This window comes from Aristolochia californica, unplaced genomic scaffold (assembly GCF_029961685.1).
Source record: "Aristolochia californica isolate CCGP_79_NKW_82.1479 unplaced genomic scaffold, dmAriCali1.0.hap1 SCAF_10, whole genome shotgun sequence".
Classification (NCBI taxonomy): domain Eukaryota; kingdom Viridiplantae; phylum Streptophyta; class Magnoliopsida; order Piperales; family Aristolochiaceae; genus Aristolochia; species Aristolochia californica.
In genome coordinates, this window is record NW_027181771.1 from 5,007,503 (window position 1) to 5,019,264 (window position 11,762).

General features: G+C 41.7%; 1 protein-coding gene across 1 annotated transcript; it reads right to left on the reverse strand.

The window, feature by feature from the left end:
* Positions 1 to 10,230: 10,230 nt before the first annotated feature.
* Positions 10,231 to 10,845, reverse strand: LOC137942823 (uncharacterized). The gene has a single exon (XM_068788556.1). The coding sequence runs from the start codon at positions 10,843 to 10,845 to the stop codon at positions 10,231 to 10,233; it is 615 nt and encodes a 204-aa protein (XP_068644657.1).
* Between the last annotated feature and the right edge of the window lie 917 nt (positions 10,846 to 11,762).

Below are 11,762 nucleotides of genomic sequence, written 5' to 3' on the forward strand. Positions count from 1 at the left end.
CGTCGACTAGCAGAGACCCTTCTCTGCAGCGTCGACCAACAGAGCCCGTTCTCTGCAGCAATGGTGTCGTCCTTCTCTTCCGGCAACGACGAGGCACAACAGCCTTTCTTCCAGCAACACACAACAACCTTTCTTCCGGCAACGGCGAGGCACAACAGTCCCGAGCTGCTGTTTCTGGGCAGAAACAATGACGATCTCGCTCTTCCGGCGACAACCTCGCTCTTCCAGCAACGACCTCGCTCTTCCGGCGACAACCTGACTCTTCCGGCGGCAACCTGAGTACCGCGTTGCTGTATTTCCAGCAACAACATCAAAAGCCCTGATTTTCCTCTTTCGCTCTTTGTTTTTCCGAAGACACACCATGAAGAGCAAGCAATATGAAATCGAACCAAGGGAGATTTTAATTTTCCATTGATTGTAGCTTACGCCAAAGGGCAAATTAAAATCATGAATGTCCTTCATGTCCTGCTCGCACGTATGGACCAGACTCCACCGTGCTCAACAATTCTCCCACTTGGAGACTGGTACACCCACTGTATCACCCTCTTCCTCAAACATGATATCTACTACCTCTGCAACTCACTGCTCTTGTCTTCACGCTAGAAGACCAACTGAAGTTGCGCACAACTTCAGTTTCTCAAATATAACACCCTTTGTCAACATTTCAGCAGGGTTCTTACTTCCACAAATTTTCTCAAGTACCAATTGTCCATCATCTAACAATGATCGTATAAAACGATAACTGATCTGAATGTGTTTTGTTCTGGAATGAAGTGCTGGGTTCTTGGCAAGGAATATGACACTCTGACTATCGCTCTAGAGAGTGCCCTTCTGATTTTTCTTGCCCAATTCCTCCAAGAAGCCCTGTAGCCAGATCATCTCCTTTGCAGCTTCTGATACTGCAATGTACTCAGCTTCTGTGGTAGACAAAGAAACTGTTTTCTGTAGATTTGAACCCCATGAAACTGCAGTACCACCCAGAGTGTAAACAAACCCTGTTGTACTTTTTTTGCTATCAATATCTCCAGCTAGATCAGCATCAACATAGCCCCTTACCTCTAAGCTCTTTCCTGAGAAACACAAGCACGTATCTGAGGAGCCTTTTAAGTACCTCATAATCCACTTCACAGCTTCCCAATGTTGTTTTCCTGGGTTACTCATGTATCTACTCACAACTCCCACTGCGTGGGCAATATCCGGTCTAGTGCAAACCATAGCATACATAAGTGAACCAATAGATGAGGCATAAGGAACCTTACTCATATAATCTAGTTCCTCCTCTGACTTAGGTGACTGATCCTTGCTGAGTCTGAAGTGACTGCCCAAGGGTGTGCCAACTAGTTTGGCCTTATCCATATTGAACCTGCTGAGTACCTTTTTCACATACTCAGCCTACGAGAGTCTCAACGTGCCTCTGACTCTGTCCCTGACAATTCTCATACCAAGGATTTGCTTTGCAGCTCCCAAATCCTTCATTGCAAAGTGCTCTGACATCTGCTTCTTCAGATTATTGATCTCATCAATACTAGCCCCTGCGATAAACATGTCATCCACATACAGTAACAAAATGATGTAAGAATTGTCAAAATACCTGACATAGCAACAGTGATCTGCCTGACATCTGATGTAACCTGCACTGGACATAAAGCTGTCAAATTTCTTGTACCACTGTCTAGGAGCTTGCTTCAGGCCATACAAGCTCTTCTTCAGTCTGCAAACCGAACCTTCCTTTCCCTATACTGCAAACCCCTCAGGTTGGTGCATGTAGATGTTTTCTTCAAGGTCTCCATCAAGAAAAGTTGTTTTCACATCTAACTGCTCAAGAAATAAATCTTCAGTAGCAACCATGGACAGTACTAACCTGATGGTTGTGATCTTCACCACAGGAGAGAAAATCTCAGAGTAATCAATACCCTGCTTCTGCTGAAAGCCCTTTACAACAAGTCTAGCCTTGGACCTCTTATTGCCATCATGCTCAGTTTTCACCCGGTACACCCACTTGTTGTGCAATGCCTTCTTCCCTGGTGGAAGTTCAGTCAACTCCCATGTCTGATTTTCTAACAAGGAATCCATCTCTTCCTTCATTGCCAACTCCCACTTGCTAGAATTTTCATCTTGCAAGGTTTCTTCATAACTCTGCGGTTCTTCACCATCTGTCAGCAGAATATAATTCAAAATAGGTGAGAAACGTTGTGGAGGCCGAATAGTCCTAACTAACCTGCGAACTACAGCTACAGGAGTGGACGGCTCTGGATCTGACTGAGGAATAATAGGAGTGGGTGCACTGGACCCACTCTCCCCGTCACTCGCATCTTTGCACTGCACTATGGCCTCTGGTAGGTCATCCAATCTCACAAACTCGGACTCCTGAGGAGCTGCTTCAACAACTATACTGGACTTGTCCTTGTATACAATCTTCTCATTGAAAATCACATTCCTGCTTCTTATAATCTTTTGACCCTGATCATCCCAGAAACGATAACCAAATGCCTGGTCTCCATAGCCAGTAAAATAATATTTTCTTGACTTGGCCTCAAGTTTACTACGAGCATCAGAATCAACAAGAACATAAGAAAGACAACCAAAAAGTTTAAGATGAGAAAATTTGACCTCTTTCCCGCTCCAGGCTTCCTCTGGCAATCCACAATCCAACAGAACTGATGGTCCTCTGTTGATCAAGTAAACTGCAGTACTGACTGCATCTGCCCAGAAAGTAGGTGGTAATCCAGCGTGCAACCTCATGCTTCTAGCACGCTCATTGATGGTTCTGTTCATTCGTTCAGCAACTCCATTTTGATGTGGTGTCCCAGGAATGGTCTTCTCCATCCTGATACCTTGAGCTGCACAATATTCTTTGAACCCGCCATCAATATACTCACCGCCATTATCAGACATCAAACATTTCAGTTTCAAGTCTGTCTCTGTTTCAACCATGGCCTTCCAAATTTTGAACACATTGAATACCTCAGATTTATGCTTCAAAAAATAAACCCATACCTTCCTACTATGATCATCAATGAACGTGACATAGTAACGAGAACCTCCAAGGGATGCCACTGGGGAAGGTCCCCACACATCTGTGTGCACAAGGTCCAATTTTTCTTTCTTCAGTGTTCTGCCACCCTTTAAAAAACTGACCTTTTTTTGTTTCCCCATAATGCAACTCTCACACATACTGAGATCAACTGATTTCAGTTCTGGTAACTTGCCTCTGGACAGCAGTTCTGTCATACCCCTCTGACTCATATGGCCAAGCCTGCAATGCCATAAATCTGTTGTGCTTTCTGCAACGGTAGTAGCAATAGTATTAATCAAACCAGTAGTCGAATAGAGTGTACCAGTTTTCTTACCCCGAGCCAGTACCAATGCTCCTTTGGTGACCTTCCAGGTGTTATCTGAGAACACCACTGAATGGCCACAGTCATCAAGCTGCCCAACATAAATGAGGTTCTTCTTCAATTCAGGAATGTGCCTAACCTTTTGCAAGGTCCATTTGTTCTTGTTAGGGAGTGTAATGTCAATGTCTCCCATCCCCACCACGTTCAAGGCTTCTCCATCAGCCAGATATACCTTCCCAAAGTCACCTGCAACATAGTTTTGCATTATCTCCTGATGGTAGGATGTATGGAATGAGGCCCCTGAATCCAGTATCCAGTCATCAACTGGACTATGAACTGCAAGCAATAGTGCATCTCGTACTTCTTCAGTTACTGCATTTGCACTATCATTTTCGATTTTCTTAGGGCTTTTACAGTTTCTCTTTAAATGGCCAGCTTTGCCACAGTTCCAGCAAGTTGCTTGCTGACCAGGCCTTGACTTACTCTTGCTCCTGTACTTTGACTTTGATCTATTTCTGTTTGAGTTCCTGTCATGTGATCTCCCCCGAGAATCAACATTCAATGCGGAACTCGAACCCGAAGTCTCGCCTGAATCCCTTATGCGTACCTCCTCAGCCAAAATCAAATCACGAATATCATCATATTTCAACTTTGATTTACCGGCAGAATTACTCACAGCCATTCTCATGGCTTCCCAACTATTTGGCAATGAAGCCAATAGTATCAGTGCACGTATCTCATCATCAAATTCAATTTGAACAGATGGCAATTGATTTGTGATAGTATTAAAAGCATTCAGATGTTGTGCAACAGATGTACCTTCTACCATCTTCAAATTGAATAACTTTTTCATCAAATAAACTTTGTTATTCGCTGAAGTCTTTTCGTACATACCTGACAAGACCTCTAAGAGACCCATAGTCGTCTTCGCCTTATTGACGTTGTGTGCAACGGACCTCGACAGGGTTAGCCGAATAATCCCCAGAACCTGTCGATCCAACTGATTCCAATCGTCTTCCTCCATTTTTTTCCGGTTTCTTCCCCAATAGTGGAAGATGGAGTTTTCTCCCATGGAGGTCGTCCTCTATCTACATCCTCCAGAATCCATAGTCCTTGCCATCGAACTTCTCAATCCCCGATACCTTCACTTCGTCTCCAGCCATCATTTTTCCCTTAGCCAAACCTCAGCTCTGATACCAGTTGTTATGACAAAACGATGACAATAAAGAGACAGGTAATCACACGACACAAAATTTTACGTGATTCGGAAAATTGCCTACCTCCACGGGAGCTGCAGAGGATTTTTATTTCTTCAATCAAAGGAATCACAATACAAGTGGGACCAGTATCTTTTCTTTTCACCTTTTACACAGCCAGCAGAGACCCTTCTCTGCAGCGTCAACTAGCAGAGACCCTTCTCTGTAGCGTCGACCAACAGAGCCCGTTCTCTGTAGCAATGGCGTCGTCCTTCTCTTCCGGCAACGACGAGGCACAGTAGCCTCTCTTCCGGCAACACACAACAACCTTTCTTCCGGCAACGGCGAGGCACAACAGTCCCGAGCTGCTGTTTCTGGGCAGAAACAGTGACGATCTCGCTCTTCCGGAGACAACCTTGCTCTTCCGGCGACAACCTGACTCTTCCGGCGGCAACCTGAGTACCGCGTTACTGTATTTCCAGCAACAACGTCAAAAGCCTTGATTTTCCTCTTCCGCTCTCTGTTTTCCGAAGACACACCACGAAGAGCAAGCAATATGAAATCGAACCAAGGGAGATTTTAATTTTTCCTTGATTGTAGCTTACGCCAAAGGGCAAATTAAAATCATGAATGCCCTTCATGTCCTGCTCACACGTATGGACTAGACTCCACCGTGCTCAACAACATCCTCATCTCATTACTTTCCTTGATGGCTGAGAAGATACACATACCAAATAGATGTGCTCCCTTGGACAAAACGATAAGTCAATTGGGCTCCTACCAAACTTGCTAAAAAATGTTCTAAGTGACACAAGGGTGTATTATCCTGTCGCAAACACCTCCTCCATCGCATACTCGTTCGGCATGAACATGAACGTGCCCAAGTCGGAACCGGTTTGTTGGCTCCTCCTCAAGTTGCTTATGACGCGTCTTCGCATCAAAGTGGATTTGTTTCAAAGTTGGTATTTTGGCACTTTGATCACCCCCGATCATGTTTAAAACCTCTCTCCATGGTGGCAAATTCTTTGGCAAATCTTCCTGCATGAAGTCCTTCTTTAGGACTTCCTTCTCTTCAACTGGCATGGATCGCCTTTCAACCCATCATTCATCATCTGCCAAAGAAACAAAAAGGTTGGACTCTCCACCCTTAAGATCCTTCTTAAGTTGGAGGGCTGAAAGCATGGTTGCTTTCCTTTTTACATAGTTCACTACAATGAAAATAACACAAGGTTTTTCCTCATCCGTAATCTCTATCATTCCCATATAGGCCATTATAAAGCTCTTACTTTTACAAAGGAAATCCACCCCAAATACTACATTAAAATCGTCCAAATGAGCTACAATGAAATTCAAAAAGCCAACCCACTTCCCAACAATGACATAAAGATGTTTGGCCACCCCAAGCACGGTTTTGGCTTTGGAATTGACAACCTTTATTTGACTGTCCACCACTTTACACCTTAAGCGTAATCGTCTTGCTTCCTCCTCTGGGATGAAGTTATGATTGCTCCCGAATCAACGAAAGCTTTCACCTTGCCATCATTTAGCAATGCGTCAAGAAAAATCAGTTTAGGCCCTATCGATTTCTCGACCAATGCATGGATTGAATTAAGCAACATCAACAAACCAACCAGACATTCTTTAAAAAGTTGATCCTCACCTAATTGCATGACTCTATCATCCATTTTGATAGCATTTAGCAGTTTTTTCTTACTTGGACAATCATTCACCAAGTTATCTCCTTCACAAAGGAAACAAGTAATCTTTCGATTTTTAGGATTACCTTTCTCTATATAGTTCTTTTTCTTTTCTCCATTTTTATGGTTCCCTTCATCTTTCTCGAAATCCGTCTCCAAGAAGACTTCTTCTTATGGTTCTCATTATTCCCGTTTCTATCCAAAGATGTGGTTGGATTAACATCGGATTTTCTCTTAAAATTTGTCAACTTCTCTATGGTGGCTAAAGTCGTTGTAAGTGTCTTCATCTTTCGAGGTGTCAACTCTTGTTCAGCACATGGACGAAGTTCCGAAAGAAAACAAAACAATTGATCTTCATCGATCATGTTAGAAATGTTTAACATTAAAGAAGTAAATGACTGAATATGCTCACAAATCGTTATTTTTTGCTTCAATGCACACAATTCCTTTCAAGCTAGGTAATAGACATCTTCTAAAAAGAAATGGCACTTCAACTCGCTCTTAAAATCCTCTCAAGTGTCTACCAAGTAATCTCCATTCTAAGCATCACCAAGCAATGTGATCTCGGACATGCCTATTTCCAACTGGTCCTTCTATAGTCTTAAGTGAGATCTTTCCAAAGTCTTTAATGCAATGCGAATATTGCTCATAAAAAGAAACACAAACAAGTTCAGAAATAGAATAATAAGCAATCAATTTTACGAAAAAAATTGAATAACCCAATGTCTAAAGCAAACATATAGTATAAAAATGACTCCCACTAATCCAAGGTATCCTAAAAAATAATGCCCATATGAGCAGTGTGCTCATGAAAAACCTTAGGCGTTAAGCCCTTGGTTAATGGGTCTGCTAGCATAGAGTCTGTCCTTATATATTCTATAGAAATCTGCTTATCCTGAACTCCCTCCTTAACAATTAGAAACTTGATGTCGATAAACTTCGACTTCGTTGAGCTCTTGTTGTTGTTGGAATAAAGTACCGCCGAGTTATTGACACAATAAATCTTTAATGGCCTGTCAATGCCATCTACCACATGCAGCCCAGTGACAAAGTTTTGCAACCATATTCCGTGGTTAGACGCCTCAAAACAAGCAATGAACTCCGCAACCATGGTTGAAGAATCTATGAGAGTCTGCTTAGCAGACTTCCATGAGATAGCTCCTTCCCCCAATATAAAGATGTAGCCTGATGTAGAGCGTATGCTATCTTGGCATCCAGCAAAGTCGGAGTCAGAGAACCCAATGATTTCTAAATTGCCTGATCTTTGATAAGTGAGCATGTAGTCTTTTGTTCTCCTCAAATAACACATCACGCATTTGGCTGCCTTCCAATGTTGCATACCTGGATTGCTCAAATATCTGCCCAGAACTCCTACTATAAATGCTATGTCGGGACGAGTACAAACTTGAGCATACATTAAACTCCCTACTACTGATGCATAGGGAATTTCCTGCATCTCTTTTCTTTCAAGATCATTATTAGGGCACTGTTTGAGACTAAACTTGTCTCCTTTAGCGACGGGTGTGTCTCTTGGTTTACTATCTTTCATGCCGAATATGCTCAAAACCTTATCGATATAGCTCTTTTGTGACAACTTAAGGATACCTTGAGAACGATCTCTAAGTATCTGTAGACCTAATACAAAAGTGGCATCACCAAGATCTTTCATCTCGAATTTCTTCGTTAGAAATTTCTTGGTTTTGTCCTGTAAACCTATATCACTACTAGCGAGCAGAATATCATTGTCATATAATATCTGGAAGATGTATTTACTCCCACTGAACTTATGATATACACAGTCATCAACAACATTCGCCTCAAAATCACACGAGGTTATGATTTGATGGAACTTGAGATACCATTGACGGGAAGCCTGTTTGAAACCATAGATGGATTTCTTTAATTTATAGACCATAGACTTTGGATCACCAGATACAAAGTTTTCTGGATGTACCATATAAATCGTCTCATTAATGTCTCAATTGAGAAATGCAATTTTAACATCCATTTGATGTAGCTCTAGATCTAAATGAGTGACTAGTGTCATTATTGTTTTAAAAGAGTCTTTTGCAGATACCGGAGAGAAAGTCTCTTTATAGTTTATGCCTTCCCTTTGAGTAAAGCCTTTAGTGACTAGACAGGCCTTATATCTCTCGACATTGCTTTGTGAATCCCTCTTGGTTTTAAATATCCATTTACAACCATTGGGCTTCGCACCTTTAGGCAACTCGATGAGATCCCAAACGTCATTGTCATTCATAGACTTCATCTCATCCCTCATGACATAATCTACTTGTGAGAGTTAGAACTGCGCAAGGTTTGACAGAAGTTAATCAGGTCATCTTCTGTCAATCTGACGCCATCCTCATGTTCTTGAAGAAATATGATATATCACATTTCTCCTTTCCCTAGTGGATCTCCTTAATGACACTTCTTGAGGTTGTTGAGTTTGTTCTAAAGGTGGTGCAAGAGGAAGAATCTCATTGTTGTCTTGATCTGGAACAATGCCAGGAAAAGAAGCCTGAACATTGTTCTCTAGTGCCTGAACTGTGTCTTGAACAGCAATAGGTATGGAGACCTGATCACTGTCAATAATAGATTCTTCTTCAAAGACAACATTCTTTATGTTCTCTTCCCCTCCAAACTCAATATCCTCAAGGAATTTCGCATTTCCCGTTTCAAAGAAGGATCTTGATGTAGGATCGTAAAACTTATAGCCAAGAGCGTTCAGCATAACCAAAGAAATAACAGCTAACCGTCCTTGAGTCAAGTTTTCTTTCATGTGGCCTATAAGGTTGCGCCTCAGCTGGAATTGTGCAAGTGCCTAATGCTAGGCTTCTTGCCTATCCAAAGCTCATAGGGGGTTTTGGCAACTGTTTTGTTCGGTACCCTATTAAGGATGTACACTACGGTCTTTAAAGCTTCTCCCCAAAGTGACTCTGGCAAAGAGGAATGACTGATCATACTCCTTATCATATCCTTAAGAATTTGGTTACGTCGCTCTGCAACACCGTTTTGTTATGGTCCCTAGTCATGGATCGAGTAACTCGGCGTGGGATTTGAGAATCCAGCACTGTAAGTGAGTTTCTGGACTCGTTAAGGAAGAAAAAAAATTCTTTGTTTATGCTGATCTTGGATTGAAGAAAAGGAGCCCTCTTTATGAGGCTAATCTGTTGTTTTAAGGTAAGGGCAGAGAACCCTTATTGTTGCTGCTCGGATAGGAGAAGAAAGACTCCTCCTTTGAGTCACAGAAAAGAGGGTTTGGGACCCTCTTGGTTGTTGCTCGTGATAGGGCTGGAAAGCTCCTATCTTGTACAACTTTTGGATCACGTATGAGAGGATCCTTACCTTCTTCTTGTAGGTCTTGACGTTTCAATTCCTTGCACCAATGTTGCTCGTGATAAGAGGATGGAGAATCCTCACTTCTTGCACGGAAAGGAGGGTAGAATCCCTCTCTTGCTGCTGAAAAAGAGGTTGAAGCCTCTCCTTGAACTCGGAAAAGGTGACAACAACTCCACTCTCTGCCTCGGTATAGATCAGTGGAAAACAGTAATGAAAAATGAGAGAAAGATATTCAGAATCTAAGGGAACCTAGACCTAGAGTTCATCAAGGAGACCTCCAAACCCTAGAGCTCGTCAAGGAGAACTCCAAACCCTGTTTAACCTAAAATCAATGCTTACCCGATTCTCATTTCATTGCCCCCCTAAGTATGCTTGACGTCCCCCCTAGTTTTAGGGTTAAATATTACAATTCTTCCCCTATGCCAATTTAACTTAATTAATGAATGAAAATCGAATTTAAAACAATATGGAAATAAACTATTAACTTTGTAACTCAGTGCGCCTCCGTTGTATGAATCGGTTAGCTATTGAGTCCACAACACGTTCATGTTGGGTTTGCCCGGCATGGTGTATTACGGAATAATTCCACACTCTTTGAGGAAAATTGCGAAGGGTTCTGAACGTTGTTCTCCTGATCCATCATACCTTCTGTAGCATTCACCACCACGGTTGAATTTGATAGCTTTTATTCTTATTCTGAGATGATCCCTCCGCAGCATCCTTATCTCTCTTCTTCTTCTTGTATTGAGAGGTCGAGGCCAAATGAGCACTTCCAGTCTTATCCTTCTGGTGCCTCTCTTCCTCTTGCACACAGTTAGATATAAGGTCATTTAGGGACCATTTGTCCTTCTGAGTATTATAACTCACTTTGAATTGTCCAAAGTGTGTATGAAGAGATATCAAAACCAAGTGCATGAGCAAGTCCTCAGACAGCTCCAACTTAAGTGACTTGAGTTTTGACGTGAGATGAGACATCTCCATGATGTACTCCCTTATGTTCCCTTTGCCTTTATACTTCATCAAAACGAGTTTAGCCAAAAGGCTACTCGCCTCCGACTTTTCATTCTTGGCAAAATATTGCTCAATTTTTTCTTGGAACATCTTGGCGCTCTTGCACTCAGTCATAGAGCCCCGAAACGCCTCTGGAATGGAGTGTTTCATGGTCATTAAGCATATCCAGTTGGAGCGCTCCCAATTCTCAATTTTCACCTCATTGAGGTTTTCCGAAGTAGAAGTGGGTTGTTTTGGCCGAAGTGCAAGATCCAAATCCATACAACCAAGGACAATTTCCACGGTATCTTTTCATGCCTTAAAGTTCATCCCGCTCAGCATTGGAACGTTGCTTATTTGAGCAGTAACATTCGTAGCAGTAGCAACAAAAAATGTATATACAACAAAATAAACAAGCATACTCACATTAACTAGCATGTCAGATAAAGAAAAACATGACATGTACAAACAATCCAAATTGGGGACCAATCTCAAGATACCTAATACAACATTAATTTCTAGTCTTTGGACAGAGAAATTAATTGTAAGTGATACTTTCTATGCAATGATCAAATACTGACAATCAATTCTGTCAAACAATAGCCTTTCTTTGGACCGACTATTGTTCACATGAAAAGTCTTTATAATTGTCACACATTTATCATCACAGGCACATTATTGATTTGGCCAAACTATGTCTTCCTTTGGGCCGAACACAGTTTACATAAATAACTCCGCACAAACATCTATGTATTTTTAGTCAAATTAATCTACACTACAGAAGTTACTTTGGCAACATGTAGCTTCAATAAATTTGATTAAAATACCAGACCAATTGCATAAAAACAATAAAAAAATTTCACAATGTACAACATTAATTCATAGTCATTGGATAGAGAAATTAATTGTAAGTGGTACTCTCAGTGCAATGAAGAAACATAGATATGATGCTAGCCTTTGCTTCCTCAATTGTGAGATTTGAGACTTTGAAATATTGTTCAACTTGCCATAAAAAGTTCTCGATCGCCTTTAGATCTCGTACGCCCCTGTATGGTTTAGGCTCAAGAACCTTGATCTTCATTCGTGTACGAACCTTTTCTCCATTTAGAGCAGCTTGTTAGTATCCGCCTTTAGAATTGCAACAACGGCATACACATTGTCCTCTAGCCTTTGAACCGTTACAAGTCTATATTCTCGAA

Coding starts and splice junctions, on each gene's coding strand:
- LOC137942823 (XM_068788556.1), bottom strand. CDS start 10,845: ATGGATTTGGATCTTGCACTTCGGCCAAAACAACCCACTTCTACTTCG.